The sequence below is a fragment of the Salmo trutta genome, unplaced genomic scaffold (assembly GCF_901001165.1).
Source record: "Salmo trutta unplaced genomic scaffold, fSalTru1.1, whole genome shotgun sequence".
Classification (NCBI taxonomy): domain Eukaryota; kingdom Metazoa; phylum Chordata; class Actinopteri; order Salmoniformes; family Salmonidae; genus Salmo; species Salmo trutta.
This window is the reverse complement of record NW_021823319.1, coordinates 136,707-157,103: the sequence shown is the minus strand read 5'-3', so window position 1 is coordinate 157,103 and position 20,397 is coordinate 136,707. Positions and strand designations below refer to the sequence as shown.

At 44.3% G+C, this 20,397-nt stretch overlaps 1 protein-coding gene and 1 non-coding gene across 2 annotated transcripts in view; one reads left to right on the top strand and one right to left on the bottom strand.

Annotated features, from left to right (window-relative positions):
* Positions 1–20,397, bottom strand: part of LOC115190095 (ryanodine receptor 2) — a 222,833-nt gene that overhangs the window by 156,149 nt on the left and 46,287 nt on the right. The window contains exons 12-15 of the mRNA XM_029748570.1: positions 10,847–11,039; positions 7,669–7,885; positions 7,163–7,267; positions 5,134–5,237 (exon numbers count right to left, since the gene is read on the bottom strand). Coding sequence (XP_029604430.1) covers positions 5,134–5,237; positions 7,163–7,267; positions 7,669–7,885; positions 10,847–11,039 — 619 coding nt within the window. The remainder of the gene's footprint in view (positions 1–5,133; positions 5,238–7,162; positions 7,268–7,668; positions 7,886–10,846; positions 11,040–20,397) is intronic.
* trnaa-ugc (transfer RNA alanine (anticodon UGC)) lies at positions 7,331–7,403 on the top strand. The gene has a single exon. It is a non-coding gene; the product is annotated as a tRNA-Ala (tRNA).

The window sequence follows — 20,397 nt, the reverse complement described above, 5'->3', positions numbered from 1 at the left end:
CTCTGAAGATAGATGGGGGGCAATCAGTTCACATATGGTGTCCAGAGCACAGCTAGGGGCCGAGGGGGGTCTATAGCAGGCGGCAACGGTGAGAGACTTGTTTTTGGAGAGGTGGATTTTTAAAAGTAGAAGTTCAAATTGTTTGGGTACAGACCTGGATAGCAGGACAGAACTCTGCAAGCTATCTCTGCAGTAGATTGCAACACCGCCCCCTTTGGTCGTTCTATCTTGTCTGAAAACGTTGTAGTTAGGGATGAAGATTTCACAGTTTTTGGTGGACTTCCTAAGCCAAGATTCAGACACAGCCAGGACATCCGGGTTGGCAGAGTGTGCTAAAGCAGTGAATAAAACAAACTTAGGGAGGAGGCTTCTAATGTTAACATGCATGAAACCAAGGCTATTACGGTTACAGAAGTCATCAAAAGAGAGCGCCTGGGGAGTAGGTGTGGAGCCAGGCACTGAAGGGCCTGGATTCACCTCTACATCCCCAGCGGAGCAGAGAAGGATAAGTATGAGGGTACGGCTAAAAGCTATAAGAATTGGTCGTCTGTGACGTCCAGAATAGAGAGAAAAAGGAGCAGGTATCTGGGGGCGATAAAATAGCTTCAAGGTATAATGTACAGACAAAGGTATGGTGGGATGTGAGTACAGAGGAGGTAAACCTAGGCATTTAGTGATTATGAGAGAGATATTGTCTCTAGAAATATCATTGAAACCAGAAGATGTCATAGCATGTGTGGGTGGAGGAACTGAGAGGTTGGATAAGGTATAATGAGCAGGGCTAGAGGCTCTACAGTGAAATAAGCCAATAAACACTAACCAGAACAGCAATGGACAAGGCATATTGACATTAAGGAGAGGCATGCTTAGCCGAGTGATCAGAGGGTCCAGTGAGAATCAGACAGCTAGCCGGGCCATAGGTAGCAAGCTGGTGGAAGATGGGAGGGAGGTCTGTTTTTAGCCGCCTCGTGCGTTTCCGTCTGTGGGTTAGTGGGGTTCCGTGTGGAAGGGGGGACCTGTCCAAGTTGGCAAAATAGTTAGTTATAGTGGCCCAAGAAAAGTGTCCGACAGACCTATTCAGATCGCAGCCGAAAAGACAGCTAACGATTAGCTGGCCGCAGATGGGCGATCAGGTTACGTCGCGACGGAGGGGCCAGTTGGAACAACTCCCTCGGGCAGATAACGTCGGTGATCTAGTCGTGAAGACCCAATGGGGCTCCGCATCGGCGGTAAAACGGGTCAGGATAGGTGAGTTGTAGCCCAGGAGACACTTCAGCTGGCTAGCTCAGGAGTAGCCCACGAGTGGCTGACGGAATTCTTCAGCTGGCTAGCTAGCTAGCTCCGTAATAGTGTGTGTTAATTCCGAGACCGACGTTGCCAATAGTCACTCAGGTAGCAGCTAGTTAGCTGCAAGATCCAGGTGTAAATGTCCAGAGCCTGCGGTAGAAATCGAGGAAAGGAGAGAGAATAGGTCCGATATGCTCTGGTCTGAGTCGCGCTGTACAAAAACTGGCGATAGCTTTTCGAGCTAATGGATAGCTGAGGACAGCTAACCGTAGCTAGCTGAACTTCAACGTTAGCCAGTGAAAATAGCTAACCTCTGGCTAGCTTCTGTCGTGGAATTCAGATGAGGTAAATAATACTTTCTTTTTTTTTTTAATTGATGAGGCGGGTTGCAGGAGAGTGCTTTGAGGTTGAGTGTTTAGAATAAAAAAATGTAAAAAGATAAGTGAAGAAAAAAAATATGTAAATATATATATATATACACGGGACACGACAGGACGTCTGAACTGCTACGCCATCTTGGATACTCGTACCATCCTGTAGTATAAAGTAGTGTTCTATATAGGGAATAGGGCTGTAGTATAAAGTAGTGCACTATATAGGGAATAGGGCTGTAGTATAAAGTAGTGCTCTATATAGGGAATAGGGCTGTAGTATAAAGTAGTGCACTATATAGGGAATAGGGCTGTAGTATAAAGTAGTGTTCTATATAGGGAATAGGGCTGTAGTATAAAGTAGTGCACTATATAGGGAATAGGGCTGTAGTATAAAGTAGTGCTCTATATAGGGAATAGGGCTGTAGTATAAAGTAGTGCACTATATAGGGAATAGGGCTGTAGTATAAAGTAGTGTTCTATATAGGGAATAGGGCTGTAGTATAAAGTAGTGCACTATATAGGGAATAGGGCTGTAGTATAAAGTAGTGCACTATATAGGGAATAGGGCTGTAGTGCACTATATAGGGAATAGGGCTGTAGTATAAAGTAGTGCACTATATAGGGAATAGGGCTGTAGTATAAAGTAGTGCTCTATATAGGGAATAGGGTTGTAGTATAAAGTAGTGCACTATATAGGGAATAGGGCTGTAGTATAAAGTAGTGTTCTATATAGGGAATAGGGCTGTAGTATAAAGTAGTGCACTATATAGGGAATAGGGCTGTAGTATAAAGTAGTGCTCTATATAGGGAATAGGGCTGTAGTATAAAGTAGTGCACTATATAGGGAATAGGGCTGTAGTATAAAGTAGTGTACTATATAGGGAATAGGGCTGTAGTATAAAGTAGTGCACTATATAGGGCTGTAGTATAAAGTAGTGCACTATATAGGGAATAGGGCTGTAGTATAAAGTAGTGCTCTATATAGGGAATAGGGCTGTAGTATAAAGTAGTGCTCTATATAGGGAATAGGGCTGTAGTATAAAGTAGTGCTCTATATAGGGAATAGGGCTGTAGTATAAAGTAGTGTACTATATAGGGAATAGGGTGCCATTTGGGACATTCTTGTGTCTGAGATTCAGGTCACGGAATTCATTTCTGCATTTAGATGGCACTCCGTCTCGGTCTTCACCCCTCTCTCTCTCTCTCTCTTCCTCTCTCTCCTTCTCCTCTGCCTCGAAATATGCAATTAATTAAAACAAACAAAAGTTGTCCCTACAGGTTTTTAAATTACTCCTGGAATTCAAATGCAGCGGTATGTTGCTGAGAGAGTAGTAGCCTAGCGGTTCGTGGAGAGCTAAACCAGGTATTGAAAAATCATTTCTCCTGTCAAAAGGTTAATTGATCACAGAAATGGATAAGAGTCGAGTCGAACACAAAGACGAAACCCTCTGTGATGATCTACGGATCAAGAGAACTTGGGACATGTTTGAAAAATCATAAACTGACTGCAATATAGTTCAAAAGTATGTTTGTTCTACAGAAATCCATTCATCAGACCATTCCTCCATTCCATTACATGCCTTTTTCTGTGTCGTTTTGGCCACATGCCAAAACCACATACCACTTAGGGCTGCTTTTGCTAGATTCAACCTATTCCTGGACTAAACAACATGATCACTGAAAGTGCTTTTTAATCCAGGAAAAGGTACGTCTGTGAAATCTGTGTCCGGGAAATCAACTTTTATTGCCTGATCGTGTGGTAATCACCAACCCGTCGATCTTCAAGGTATTCTTAGTCAATCACCTAACATTTAGATTACTATAAGGGATTGTACCCAACAGGAACAGTATGCAGGGTGGTAACTAGGGATTGTACCCAGCAGGAACAGTATGTAGGGTGGTAACTAGGGATTGTACCGAGCAGGAACAGTATGCAGGGTGGTAACTAGGGATTGTACCCAGCAGGAACAGTATGTAGGGTGGTAACTAGGGATTGTAACCAGCAGGGAACAGTATGTAGGGTGGTAACTAGGGATTGTACCCAGCAGGAACAGTATGTAGGGTGGTAACTAGGGATTGTAACCAGCAGGAACAGTATGCAGGGTGGTAACTAGGGGTTGTAACCAGCAGGGAACAGTATGCAGGGTGGTAACTAGGGATTGTACCCAGCAGGAACAGTATGTAGGGTGGTAACTAGGGATTGTACCCAGCAGGAACAGTATGTAGGGTGGTAACTAGGGATTGTAACCAGCAGGAACAGTATGCAGGGTGGTAACTAGGGGTTGTAACCAGCAGGAACAGTATGTAGGGTGGTAACCAGGGATTGTACCCAGCAGGAATATTATGCAGGGTGGTAACTAGGTGTTGTACCCAACAGGAACAGTATTCAGGGTGGTAACTAGGGATTGTACCCAGCAGGAATATTATGCAGGGTGGTAACTAGGGGTTGTACCCAGCAGGAACAGTATGCAGGGTGGTAACTAGGGGTTGTACCCAGCAGGAACAGTATTCAGGATGGTAACTAGGGATTGTACCCAGCAGGAACAGTATGCAGGGTGGTAACTTGGGGTTGTAACCAGCAGGGAACAGTATGCAGGGTGGTAACTAGGGATTGTACCCAGCAGGAACAATATTCAGGGTGGTAACTAGGGGTTGTACCCAGCAGGAACAGTATTCAGGGTGGTAACTAGGGGTTGTACCCAGCAGGAACAGTATGCAGGGTGGTAACTAGGGATTGTAACCAGCAGGATCAGCATTCAGGGTGGTAACTAGGGGTTGTACCCAGCAGGAACAGTATGCAGGGTGGTAACTAGGTGTTGTACCCAACAGGAACAGTATTCAGGGTGGTAACTAGGGGTTGTACCCAGCAGGAACAGTATGCAGGGTGGTAACTAGGTGTTGTACCCAACAGGAACAGTATTCAGGGTGGTAACTAGGGGTTGTACCCAGCAGGAACAGTATTCAGGGTGGTAACTAGGGGTTGTATCCAGCAGGAACAGTATGCAGGGTGGTAACTAGGTGTTGTACCAAACAGGAACAGTATTCAGAGTGGTAACTAGGGGTTGTATCCAGCAGGAACAGTATTCAGGGTGGTAACTAGGTGTTGTACCCAACAGGAACAGTATTCAGGGTGGTAACTAGGGATTGTACCCAGCAGGAACAGTATGCAGGGTGGTAACTAGGGATTGTACCCAGCAGGAACAGTATTCAGGGTGGTAACTAGGGGTTGTAACCAGCAGGAACAGTATGCAGGGTGGTAACTAGGTGTTGTACCCAACAGGAACAGTATTCAGGGTGGTAACTAGGGGTTGTAACCAGCAGGGAACAGTATTCAGGGTGGTAACTAGGGGTTGTACCCAGCAGGAACAGTATTCAGGGTGGTAACTAGGGGTTGTAACCAGCAGGGAACAGTATTCAGGGTGGTAACTAGGGGTTGTATCCAGCAGGAACAGTATTCAGGGTGGTAACTTACTTGAGAGTCTCCAGAGACATCTGTAGGTTGTAGCTCCTCTCCTGCTCAGGCAGCTTGGAGAACTCCACCAGACAAGGATGCTGCCGCTTGTTATCGTCCCGTACCTGCAACACAACACCATTATCTGTTGTTGTCCCATACCTGCAACACAACACCATTATCTGTTATCGTCCTTCACCTGGATCACAACACCATTATCTGTTATCGTCCCGTACCTGGAACACAACTCCATTATCTGTTATCGTCCCGTACCTGGAACACAACACCATTATCTGTTATCGTCCCGTACCTGGAACACAACACCATTATCTGTTATCGTCCCGTACCTGGAACACAACTCCATTATCTGTTATCGTCCCGTACCTGGAACACAACACCATTATCTGTTATCGTCCCGTACCTGGAACACAACACCATTATATGTTATCGTCCCGTACCTGCAACACAACACCATTATCTGTTGTTGTCCCGTACTTGCAACACAACACCATTATCTGTTATCGTCCCGTACCTGGAACACAACACCATTATCTGTTAACGTCCCACACCTGTAACACAACACCATTATCTGTTATCATCCCGTACCTGGAACACAGCACCATTATCTGTTATGGTCCCGTACCTGCAACACAACACCATTATCTGTTATCGTCCCATACCTGGAACACAACACCATTATCTGTTATCGTCCCGTACCTGGAACACAACGCCATTATCTGTTATCGTCCCGTACCTGGAACACAACACCATTATATGTTATCGTCCCGTACCTGGAACACAACACCATTATCTGATATCGTCCCGTACCTGCAACACAGCACCATTATCTGTTATCGTCCCGTACCTGCAACACAACACCATTATCTGTTATCGTCCCGTACCTGGAACACAACACCATTATCTGTTATTGTTCTGTTATCGTCCCGTACCTGGAACACAACACCATTATCTGTTATTGTCCCGTACCTGGAACACAACACCATTATCTGTTGTTGTCCCATACCTGCAACACAACACCATTATCTGTTATCGTCCCGTACCTGCAACACATCACCATTATCTGTTGTTGTCCCATACCTGCAACACAACACCATTATCTGTTATCGTACCGTACCTGGAACACAACACCATTATCTGTTATCGTCCCGCACCTGCAACACAACACCATTAGCTGTTATCGTCCCGTACCTGGAACACAACACCATTATCTGTTATCGTCCCGTACCTGGAACACAACACCATTATCTGTTATTGTTCTGTTATCGTCCCGTACCTGGAACACAACACCATTATCTGTTATCGTCCCGCACCTGCAACACAACACCATTATCTGTTATCGTCCCGTACCTGGAACACAACACCATTATCTGTTATCGTCCTGTACCTGCAACACAACACCATTATCTGTTATCGTCCCGTACCTGCAACACAACACCATTATCTGTTATCGTCCCGTACCTGGAACACAACACCATTATCTGTTATCGTCCCGCACCTGCAACACAACACCATTATCTGTTATCGTCCCGCACCTGGAACACAACACCATTATCTGTTATCGTCCCGTACCTGGAACACAACACCATTATCTGTTATCGTCCCGTACCTGGAACACAAGAGCAGCAGAGATGAACGAGGAAAGAGAAAATCAACTGATGTCATTCTATGATTTATTACATTCTGGTGAATCAGGGTTTATTTAGTCTTCTAGGGCACTAAGTAATGACCAGGGCCGGCTCTAGTCTTTTGGGGGCCCTATGCGAGATTTGGGCCCCCCCCCCACCCCATCAAGCGGGCAAGAAAATGTAATGACTCCCATCTTGACGGCGGAGAGAAAAACATACTTTTTAATAAAGTTAATTTCCTTTTTTTTTTGCAGTTTTAGAGCAAGTTTTACACAGTTCTAAACAGTTGTTGATGTTAATTAGCCGTTGCAGGCGGTGCGGGTGAACAAACAGCTGACCCGCGCATCATTAGCGTGCACGTGTGACCGTTGAGTGCTTGTGTGAGCGCGCACGTGTGTACTCACAGCTCCGTAGGTCCAGCCCAGGTCAATCTTGTTCATCACCCACAGCTCATGGATGTTCTCTGCCAGCTTCTCCCTGATCCTCTCCAGGTGAGGAGGCAGAACAACCTGAAACCACAAGACAAGATACACAGGAAGTCCATGCCTTTGGCCAGAAGCATTACCCCCGCCTTCCCTGTGGCTCAGTTGGTAGAGCATGGTGTTTGCAACGCCAGGGTTGTGGGTTCGATTCCCACGGGGGACAAGTACAAAAAAATTTATAAAAATGTAAATAAAAAAAAATGCATGAAATTAAATGTATGAAATGTATTCACTACTGTAAGTCGCTCTGGATAAGAGCGTCTGCTAAATGACTAAAATGTAAATATAAAATGTAAAGTAGATCTTGACTAACTATTGAGGCAAGGGAGGCTAGTTAATTGACCTTAACCCCTGTCAGTTGTTGACCAGTTAAAGTAAAGTTCACACCCACCATGACGCAGTATACTAAAAAGGTATTCTTTACCCACCTGGCTGGTGTCAACAGGTGTAGGGGTGAAGGCAGCCTGGGACAGGGTGATGGTGGGACCCAGGAGATCCCTGGTCTCACTGTGGTCCTCCTTGTACTCCTGGCTGTGTTCCACTCTCAGCTTCTCCCTGGGTAGAACAGCCTCGAAACACGGAGCGTAGCCCGGCGGGGGCAGGAACTTAAACTCTCCTTGACGACCACCCAGCAGGAAACGCACTCTGGAGGAAAGAAGAAGAAGGAGGAGAAGGTGGATTATAAGGAGAAGAAGAGTTTTTCTACATTGTGTTTTATTAACTTTTATTCATTCAGGTTTGCCTCATTGAGATAAATATCGATAGAGAGATGGAGACAGAGATCAAGATAGTTCAACATAAGACACAAGTAGTCCTCTATCCGGCTATTGCATTGTGTTTTTGTAGCCTATGTTCTTAAATAGAGCTCTTAGGGCATAACGTCAGTAGCCTATGTTCTTAAATAGAGCTCTAAGGGCATAACGACAGTAGCCTATGTTCTTAAATAGAGCTCTTAGGGCATAACGTCAGTAGCCTATGTTCTTAAATAGAGCTCTAAGGGCATAACGACAGTAGCCTATGTTCTTAAATAGAGCTCTTAGGGCATAACGTCAGTAGCCTATGTTCTTAAATAGAGCTCTTAGGGCATAACGTCAGTAGCCTATGTTAGCCTATGTGCTTAAATAGAGCTCTTAGGGCATAACGTCAGTAGGCCATGTTCTTAAATAGAGCTCTTAGGGCATAACGTCAGTAGCCTATGTTAGCCTATGTTCTTAAATAGAGCTCTTAGGGCATAACGTCAGTAGCCTATGTTAGCCTATGTTCTTAAATAGAGCTCTTAGGGCATAACGTCAGTAGCCTATGTTAGCCTATGTTCTTAAATAGAGCTCTTAGGGCATAACGTCAGTAGCCTATGTTAGCCTATGTTCTTAAATAGAGCTCTTAGGGCATAACGTCAGTAGCCTATGTTAGCCTATGTTCTTAAATAGAGCTCTTAGGGCATAACGTCAGTAGCCTATGTTCTTAAATAGAGCTCTTAGGGCATAACGTCAGTAGCCTATGTTCTTAAATAGAGCTCTTAGGGCATAACGCCATTAGCCTATGTTAGCCTATGTTCTTAAATAGAGCTCTTAGGGCATAACGTCAGTAGCCTATGTTCTTAAATAGAGCTCTAAGGGCATAATGTCATTAGCCTATGTTAGCCTATGTTCTTAAATAGAGCTCTTAGGGCATAACGTCAGTAGCCTATGTTCTTAAATAGAGCTCTTAGGGCATAACATCAGTAGCCTATGTAAATAGAGCTCCAAGGGCATAACGTCAGTAGCCTATGTTCTTAAATAGAGCTCTAAGGGCATAACATCAGTAGCCTATGTAAATAGAGCTCTAAGGGCATAACGTCAGTAGCCTATGTTCTTAAATAGAGCTCTAAGGGCATAACATCAGTAGCCTATGTAAATAGAGCTCTTAGGGCATAACGTCAGTAGCCTATGCTCTTAAACAGAGCTCTAAGGGCATAACGTCATCAGCCTATGTTAGCCTATGTTCTTAAATAGAGCTCTAAGGGCATAACGTCATTAGCCTATGTTAGCCTATGTTCTTAAATAGAGCTCTAAGGGCATAACGTCATTAGCCTATGTTAGCCTATGTGCTTAAATAGAGCTCTAAGGGCATAACATCAGTAGCCTATGTTCTTAAATAGAGCTCTTAGGGCATAACGTCAGTAGCCTATGTAAATAGAGCTCTTAGGGCATAATGTCATCAGCTGGAGAGAAAGACCATTCAGTGAACTGGATCCATAATCCTCCCACAGTGCACCATCAACCTTCCCATTCCAGAGTACTAACCCTCTGATGGTCTGCTGGTAAACACTGGCTATCAGAAGGATGTTTTCACATTTCATCTAACGATTATTGTCCTGTGAGAAATAGGCCTTTACGAAATTATTGACACCCTTTGATAAAGACGAGCAGAAATTACTGTATAATTCAAATACTGAGCTATATTGTATGCAACAAAAAAAATTGGGACATTATATTATTTTGTACTAATACAATTGCTCAGAGGAAGATATTTTGTTTAATAAGTAATACAAAAAACAAAATCTAATTTCATTAGTATACAATAATACAAATCACATTTTTTGGAGGATAACAATGTACCTCAGTATTTGAATAATTTATTTTTTACAGTCATTTTTTTTTGCTCATCTTTATAAAAGGTGTGAATAATTTCACGACCCCACTGCAGGTCGCTGTAAACAGCAATACAAGGTTCAACCACTTGTTATAATTCAACCATGCATCATCTACAGCATGGGTGTCAAACTCTGGCCCGCGGGTTAATTATATTTGTCCCGCGAGACAATACCAAATTACTACTAGAGCTTGGCCCGCCGGTATTATACAGCGCATTCACCGCTAATACTACGAATCCCATAATGCTCTGCTGTTGTTTTCACGCGCCAATCAGGACAGGACCCAGAAACGCCCTCTCCTCTGTGACAGTAGTCATAGCAACATAGACGCTATTGTCAGCGCGCTATCCCTTCCCAAAAATGGCGAAAATGGGCACATCAGATCAGATCAGTGTGCAATAATTAACGTTTTCTTTGTGCACTTATTCTTGCTACAAGGCATGGGCTTGAATGGTTGGTTGATTTATTATCATTTTATTTGTAAAATTATTAGCCAGTGGAAAAAGTTTATTTTGGTATTTAAATCAGAAGGCTGCAAATAGAAAAGAGGCATACGATTTTTATTTAAATTTGATTTATTTAATAAATGAATGCCATTGATGTGTTTTTTTCATTTGAAATTCGATTTTGCATGTCTCCACTATTAAATTATATATTGTATGGTAATAAGCGATGCTTGTTCCATATTCAATGTTAAAGCATAACTTGTTTGGGTCCATATTAAAAGGTTCATTTGTTCAATGTTGGCCCGCGATTTTGTTCAGGTTTTACATTTTGGCCCACTGGGTATTTGAGTTTGACACCGCTGATCTACAGCATAATATACTGAGCGTGGGGGGGGCATGTGAGAGCTACACGTAGGACTGGCTGCTAAATAAAACACTTATGGAAGGTCAAAACGGACAGAAGAGAGACGATTGGAGAAGACCCAATGATTTTGTCTAGATCATTTTGATTGGTTGAGGAGCACTCACTTGACCCCGGCGGAGAAGCTGGCTACAGGGAAGAACAGTCCGTCAGAGTTGAAGTTCTCGAACATCCCCTGGACGGGCTGACCGTTGATACGGAAGGATATACTGGGAGCGCTGAGGTCCAGACAACAGCTGACCACGTCGTCCACACGGAGGAGATGTTGATTGGGTGAGCTCACTGTCCTGGAGATGCAGCCTGAGAGAGAGAGAGAGAGGGGGGGAGGAGGAGGGAGGAGGGAGGAGGAGGAAGAGGAGGGAGGGAGGGTAGAGGACAGAGGGAGGAAGGGTAGAGGACAGAGGGAGGAAGGGTAGAGGACAGAGGGAGGAAGGGTAGAGGAGAGAGGGAGGAAGGGTAGAGGAGAGGAGAGAGGGAGGAAGGGTAGAGGAGAGGAGAGAGGGAGGAAGGGGAGAGGAGAGGAGAGGAGAGAGGAAGGGAAGAGGAGAGGAGAGAGGGAGGAAGGGAAGAGGAGAGGAGAGAGGGAGGAAGGGGAGAGGAGAGGAGAGAGGGAGGAAGGGGAGAGGAGAGGAGAGAGGGAGGAAGGGAAGAGGAGAGGAGAGAGGGAGGAAGGGAAGAGGAGAGGAGAGAGGGAGGAAGGGAAGAGGAGAGGAGAGAGGGAGGAAGGGAAGAGGAGAGAGGAAGGGTAGAGGAGAGAGGGAGGAAGGGGAGAGGAGAGGAGAGAGGGAGGAAGGGGAGAGGAGAGAGGAAGGGGAGAGGAGAGGAGAGAGGAGGAAGGGTAGAGGAGAGGAGAGAGGGAGGAAGGGGAGAGGAGAGAGGGAGGAAGGGAAGAGGAGAGGAGAGAGGGAGGAAGGGAAGAGGAGAGAGGGAGGAAGGGAAGAGGAGAGGAGAGAGGGAGGAAGGGTAGAGGAGAGAGGAAGGGTAGAGGAGAGAGGGAGGAAGGGGAGAGGAGAGAGGGAGGAAGGGAAGAGGAGAGGAGAGAGGGAGGAAGGGGAGAGGAGAGAGGAAGGGTAGAGGAGAGAGGGAGGAAGGGGAGAGGAGAGGAGAGAGGGAGGAAGGGGAGAGGAGAGAGGAAGGGGAGAGGAGAGGAGAGAGGGAGGAAGGGTAGAGGAGAGGAGAGAGGGAGGAAGGGTAGAGGAGAGGAGAGAGGGAGGAAGGGTAGAAGAGAGGAGAGAGGGAGGAAGGGTAGAGGAGAGGAGAGAGGAAGGGTAGAGGAGAGAGGGAGGAAGGGTAGAGGAGAGGAGAGAGGAAGGGTAGAGGAGAGGAGAGAGGGAGGAAGGGTAGAGGAGAGGAGAGAGGGAGGAAGGGGAGAGGAGAGGAGAGGAGAGAGGAAGGGTAGAGGAGAGGAGAGAGGGAGGAAGGGGAGAGGAGAGAGGGAGGAAGGGTAGAGGAGAGGAGAGAGGGAGGAAGGGTAGAGGAGAGGAGAGAGGGAGGAAGGGCAGAGGAGAGGAGAGGAGAGAGGAAGGGTAGAGGAGAGAGGGAGGAAGGGGAGAGGAGAGGAGAGAGGGAGGAAGGGTAGAGGAGAGGAGAGAGGGAGGAAGGGTAGAGGAGAGGAGAGAGGGAGGAAGGGTAGAGGAGAGGAGAGAGGGAGGAAGGGTAGAAGAGAGGAGAGAGGGAGGAAGGGTAGAGGAGAGGAGAGAGGAAGGGTAGAGGAGAGAGGGAGGAAGGGTAGAGGAGAGGAGAGAGGAAGGGTAGAGGAGAGGAGAGAGGGAGGAAGGGTAGAGGAGAGGAGAGAGGGAGGAAGGGTAGAGGAGAGGAGAGAGGGAGGAAGGGTAGAGGAGAGGAGAGAGGGAGGAAGGGAAGAGGAGAGGAGAGGAGAGAGGAAGGGGAGAGGAGAGGAGAGAGGGAGGAAGGGTAGAGGAGAGGAGAGAGGGAGGAAGGGGAGAGGAGAGGAGAGGAGAGAGGAAGGGTAGAGGAGAGGAGAGAGGGAGGAAGGGTAGAGGAGAGGAGAGGAGAGGAGAGAGGAAGGGTAGAGGAGAGGAGAGAGGGAGGAAGGGTAGAGGAGAGAGGGAGGAAGGGTAGAGGAGAGGAGAGAGGGAGGAAGGGGAGAGGAGAGGAGAGGAGAGAGGAAGGGTAGAGGAGAGGAGAGAGGGAGGAAGGGTAGAGGAGAGAGGGAGGAAGGGTAGAGGAGAGGAGAGAGGAAGGGGAGAGGAGAGGAGAGAGGGAGGAAGGGGAGAGGAGAGAGGAAGGGGAGAGGAGAGGAGAGAGGGAGGAAGGGTAGAGGAGAGGAGAGAGGGAGGAAGGGTAGAGGAGAGGAGAGAGGGAGGAAGGGGAGAGGAGAGGAGAGGAGAGAGGAAGGGGAGAGGAGAGGAGAGAGGGAGGAAGGGAGGGTAGAGGAGAGAACATATTGTCTAAACAACAACACAGACCCAGTGTAACAGACAGAGTTGCCTTGGAAACCAACACCATTGCTTTTCACTAGCCCAACGATTCAACTGCATATCGAAGGACATCAATAAAAGTCAGATCTGATATTTGATGACCCCTGTCAAGAAGCAGGGAGTGTGTGTGTGTGTGTGTGTGTGTGTGTGTGTGTGTGTGTGTGTGTGTGTGTGTGTGTGTGTGTGTGTGTGTGTGTGTGTGTGTGTTTGTTGCTGGCTTTGCAGTAAAATGGACAGTGATGTGAAATAACCAGCAGGAAGCAGGAAGTGTCTGATTTATACAGCTTCATACACTGCAGTTCGCCTGATGCAAAAACATGAATATTCACGTCCGCAGCCTCTCTTTCAGGAGAGCAAACACACTGCATTATTCCTACAGGATCTCTACGCTCTAGTCTGGACACGACAGACATGACTGCAGCATACTACTAGACCATAGGGCTCTGTTCAGAGGTAGTGGGGAATAGGACGCAATTTGTGACACACTATCAAATTCTCCAACATGAGACATTACCCCCCTCACACAGCATTCTGGGAGAACATTACCCCCTCACACAGTACTCTGAGGGAACATTACCCCCTCACACAGCACTCTGGGGGAACATTACCCCCTCACACAACACTCTGGGGGAACATTACCCCTCACACAGCACTCTGGGGGAACATTACCCCCTCACACAGCACTCTGAGGGAACATTACCCCCTCACACAGCACTCTGGGGGAACATTACCCCCTCACACAGCACTCTGAGGGAACATTACCCCTCACACAGCACTCTGGGGGAACATTACCCCCTCACACAGCACTCTGGGGGAACATTACCCCCTCACACAGCACTCTGGGGGAACATTATCCCCTCACACAGCACTCTGGGGGAACATTACCCCCTCACACAGCATTCTGGGGGAACATTACCCCCTCACACAGCACTCTGGGGGAACATTAACCCTCACACAGCATACTGGGGGAACATTACCCCCTCACACAGCACTCTGGGGGAACATTACCCCCTCACACAGCATTCTGGGGGAACATTACCCCCTCACACAGCACTCTGGGGGAACATTACCCCCTCACACAGCATTCTGGGGGAACATTAACCCCTCACACAGCACTCTGGGGGAACATTACCCCCTCACACAGCATTCTGGGGGAACATTACCCCCTCACACAGCACTCTGGGGGAACATTACCTCTCACACAGCACTCTGAGGGAACATTACCCCCTCACACAGCACTCTGGGGGAACATTACCCCTCACACAGCACTCTGGGGGAACATTACCCCCTCACACAGCATTCTGGGGGAACATTACCCCCTCACACAGCACTCTGGGGGAACATTACCCCCTCACACAGCACTCTGGGGGAACATTATCCCCTCACACAGCATTCTGGGGGAACATTACCCCCTCACACAGCACTCTGGGGGAACATTACCCCCTCACACAGCACTCTGGGGGAACATTACCCCCTCACACAGCACTCTGGGGGAACATTACCCCTCACACAGCACTCTGGGGGAACATTACCCCCTCACACAGCACTCTGGGGGAACATTACCCCCTCACACAGCACTCTGGGGGAACATTACCCCTCACACAGCCCTCGGGGGAACATTACCCCCTCACACAGCATTCTGGGGGAACATTACCCCTCACACAGCATACTGGGGGAACATTACCCCCTCACACAGCACTCTGGGGGAACATTACCCCCTCACACAGCATTCTGGGGGAACATTAACCCCTCACACAGCACTCTGGGGGAACATTACCCCTCACACAGCACTCTGGGGGAACATTACCCCCTCACACAGCATTCTGGGGGAACATTACCCCTCACACAGCATTCTGGGGGAACATTACCCCTCGCACAGCATTCTGGGGGAACATTACCCCCCTCACACAGCATTCTGGGGGAACATTACCCCTCACACAGCACTCTGGGGGCACATAACCCCTCACACAGCACTCTGGGGGAGCATTACCCCTCACACAGCACTCTGGGGGAACATTACCCCCTCACACAGCACTCTGGGGGAACATTACCCCCTCACACAGCACTCTGGGGGAACATTACCCCCTCACACAGCACTCTGGGGGAACATTACCCCCTCACACAGCACTCTGGGGGAACATTACCCCTCACACAGCACTCTGGGGGAACATTACCCCTCACACAGCACTCTGGGGGAACATTACCCCCTCACACAGCACTCTGGGGGAACATTACCCCCTCACACAGCACTCTGGGGGAACATTACCCCCTCACACAACACTCTGGGGGAACATTACCCCCTCACACAGCATTCTGGGGCAACATTACCCCTCACACAGCATTCTGGGGGAACATTACGCCTCACACAGCATTCTGGGGGAACAGTAACTATCTAACCTGACTACAGGTGAATATAATATAGTAGCTATCTAAACTAACTACAGGTGAATATAATAGACTATCTAACCTGACTACAGGTGAATATAATATAGTAACTATCTAACCTGACTACAGGTGAATATAATATAGTAACTATCTAACCTGACTACAGGTGAATATAATAGACTATCTAACCTGACTACAGGTGAATATAATATAGTAACTATCTAACCTGACAACAGGTGAATATAATAGACTATCTAACCTGACTACAGGTGAATATAATAGACTATCTAACCTGACTACAGGTGAATATAATATAGTAACTATCTAACCTGACTACAGGTGAATATAATACAGTAACTATCTAACCTGACTACAGGTGAATATAATATAGTAACTATCTAACCTGACTACAGGTGAATATAATAGACTACCTAACCTGACTACAGGTGAATATAATAGACTATCTAACCTGACTACAGGTGAATATAATACAGTAACTATCTAACCTGACTACAGGTGAATCTAATACAGTAACTATCTAACCTGACTACAGGTGAATATAATATAGTAACTATCTAACCTGACTACAGGTGAATATAATATAGTAATGTCATGACGTTGGCCTCTTTGGGTACAGGGCTATCAGTTGGCTCCCTCCCCTTTGTACCATCCCCCAACATACCTTCCCCCCAACCCAGGCCCTGTGTGACAGGGTTGTAAAAACTCTAAGAGGAGAATCTCCTACCACAGGTTTCATAGAGAGACAAAGAAAATTCTTCCAACTCATAGAATTGGAGAACCGAGCGACATGTGTGTTCTGGAGAAGATATGGAAAATTGGTGAAGAATCCAGCTACGAACTAGTCCGCTTGGTACAATTTTGTGATACTCAGAAGAGACAATATAGCCATATTACCCTAATACTGTTTATATAATAGCCTCAGCAATGAGACTTGCATCATAATGGTTGTATAAAATGTATTAATAAGGATAAAGCTATTTGTAATACATTGAGATGCTATGTACTGATGTTAATGTGATAGAATTGGATTTCTGTACCAAGCTTCACTCAGCCATCGGCACGCCCCCCAAGGGACACATACAGGACCAGGCGTCATTTGACAAGCCTGTTCTAGGGTCACCTATAAAACACCCCCTGATTTACATTTCTACAGACCAGGCCTCCACTCCATTGCGAGTTGGCCCATAGGTTTGACCAGCCAAGTACTCTACTGAAAGTGAACTATACCACGTGGTTAACTTTTACTATCGAGACCGACAGAATAAGAACAAGTCTTTGATATTAATTATTAGTCTGCAGCTAAGTAAATTATATCATCGAACGCGAAGACCAACGAAACATCCATTCTATGACGACATTAATGAATGTCGCTCTGAAAGATCCATTCTATCCGAGAGAGAGAGAGAGAGCGAGAACGCGGACAGAACAGAACTCTCCAACAAGAATCCCGACGACACATGAGCGTAAATATATATTGATTGCAATTGTTCCCGAATGAGTGAGCCTTCAATTGTCAATTGTTAATATTAATGAACTCTGTGTAACTTCTCAGCTGACCGTTTATGACCCATTGTCTAACAGACCAGCCATGCTTGTTAGCCATTAGGGCACATTACTATACCAATCCTTTGTGATGATAATTACTGTTTGTATGTTTTCTGTTAATTACTTAGTGTAGTAAATAAATGATTTTAAGACAATTGATGTATGGATGATTTTAGTAAAGACTGGGTTCGTGCAGATACAACAATTTACGACGTTTGGAATGAGACTGGACGCGAGGTAAAATACGCCATTGAAACCAGAAGATAATCGGCCTATATTATAATATAGGTTAAGTTATATTAGGAAAATTATAACTTTGTAATCTGAATATTTTTCTTGGTGCCCCGATCTCCTAGTTAATTACAATTAAACGATTAATCAGTTTAATCGCGTGATAATAATTACAGGGAGTTAATTGATAAACCTATCTTCAGTTTAATGGTACCCAAAGACACGACAGTAACTATCTAACCTGACTACAGGTGAATATAATATAGTAACTATCTAACCTGACTACAGGTGAATATAATATAGTAACTATCTAACCTGACTACAGGTGAATATAATAGACTATCTAACCTGACTACAGGTGAATATAATATAGTAACTATCTAACCTGACTACAGGTGAATATAATATAGTAACTATCTAACCTGACTACAGGTGAATATAATATAGTAACTATCTAACCTGACTACAGGTGAATATAATAGACTATCTAACCTGACTACAGGTGAATATAATAGACTATCTAACCTGACTACAGGTGAATATAATATAGTAACTATCTAACCTGACTACAGGTGTATATAATATAGTAACTATCTAACCTGACTACAGGTGAATATAATATAGTAACTATCTAACCTGACTACAGGTGAATATAATATAGTAACTATCTAACCTGACTACAGGTGAATATAATATAGTAACTATCTAACCTGACTACAGGTGAATATAATAGACTATCTAACCTGACTACAGGTGAATATAATAGACTATCTAACCTGACTACAGGTGAATATAATATAGTAACTATCTAACCTGACTACAGGTGAATATAATATAGTAACTATCTAACCTGACTACAGGTGAATATAATAGACTATCTAACCTGACTACAGGTGAATATAATAGACTATCTAACCTGACTACAGGTGAATATAATATAGTAACTATCTAACCTGACTACAGGTGAATATAATATAGTAACTATCTAACCTGACTACAGGTGAATATAATAGACTATCTAACCTGACTACAGGTGAATATAATAGACTATCTAACCTGACTACAGGTGAATATAATATAGTAACTATCTAACCTGACTACAGGTGATAATAATATAGTAACTATCTAACCTGACTACAGGTGAATATAATACACTATCTAACCTGACTACAGGTGAATATAATAGACTATCTAACCTGACTACAGGTGAATATAATACAGTAACTATCTAACCTGACTACAGGTGAATATAATATAGTAACTATCTAACCTGACTACAGGTGAATATAATATAGTAACTATCTAACCTGACTACAGGTGAATATAATAGACTATCTAACCTGACTACAGGTGAATATAATATAGTAACTATCTAACCTGACTACAGGTGAATATAATATAGTAACTATCTAACCTGACTACAGGTGAATATAATATAGTAACTATCTAACCTGACTACAGGTGAATATAATAGACTATCTAACCTGACTACAGGTGAATATAATAGACTATCTAACCTGACTACAGGTGAATATAATATAGTAACTATCTAACCTGACTACAGGTGAATATAATATAGTAACTATCTAACCTGACTACAGGTGAATATAATATAGTAACTATCTAACCTGACTACAGGTGAATATAATATAGTAACTATCTAACCTGACTACAGGTGAATATAATAGACTATCTAACCTGACTACAGGTGAATATAATAGACTATCTAACCTGACTACAGGTGAATATAATATAGTAACTATCTAACCTGACTACAGGTGTATATAATATAGTAACTATCTAACCTGACTACAGGTGAATATAATATAGTAACTATCTAACCTGACTACAGGTGAATATAATATAGTAACTATCTAACCTGACTACAGGTGAATATAATATAGTAACTATCTAACCTGACTACAGGTGAATATAATATAGTAACTATCTAACCTGACTACAGGTGAATATAATAGACTATCTAACCTGACTACAGGTGAATATAATAGACTATCTAACCTGACTACAGGTGAATATAATATAGTAACTATCTAACCTGACTACAGGTGAATATAATATAGTAACTATCTAACCTGACTACAGGTGAATATAATAGACTATCTAACCTGACTACAGGTGAATATAATAGACTATCTAACCTGACTACAGGTGAATATAATATAGTAACTATCTAACCTGACTACAGGTGAATATAATATAGTAACTATCTAACCTGACTACAGGTGAATATAATAGACTATCTAACCTGACTACAGGTGAATATAATAGACTATCTAACCTGACTACAGGTGAATATAATATAGTAACTATCTAACCTGACTACAGGTGATAATAATATAGTAACTATCTAACCTGACTACAGGTGAATATAATACACTATCTAACCTGACTACAGGTGAATATAATAGACTATCTAACCTGACTACAGGTGAATATAATACAGTAACTATCTAACCTGACTACAGGTGAATATAATATAGTAACTATCTAACCTGACTACAGGTGAATATAATATAGTAACTATCTAACCTGACTACAGGTGAATATAATAGACTATCTAACCTGACTACAGGTGAATATAATATAGTAACTATCTAACCTGACTACAGGTGAATATAATATAGTAACTATCTAACCTGACTACAGGTGAATATAATATAGTAACTATCTAACCTGACTACAGGTGAATATAATAGACTATCTAACCTGACTACAGGTGAATATAATAGACTATCTAACCTGACTACAGGTGAATATAATATAGTAACTATCTAACCTGACTACAGGTGAATATAATATAGTAACTATCTTAACCTGACTACAGGTGAATATAATATAGTAACTATCTAACCTGACTACAGGTGAATATAATAGTAACTATCTAACCTGACTACAGGTGAATATAATAGACTATCTAACCTGACTACAGGTGAATATAATTAGACTATCTACCTGACTACAGGTGAATATAATATAGTAACTATCTTAACCTGACTACAGGTGAATATAATATA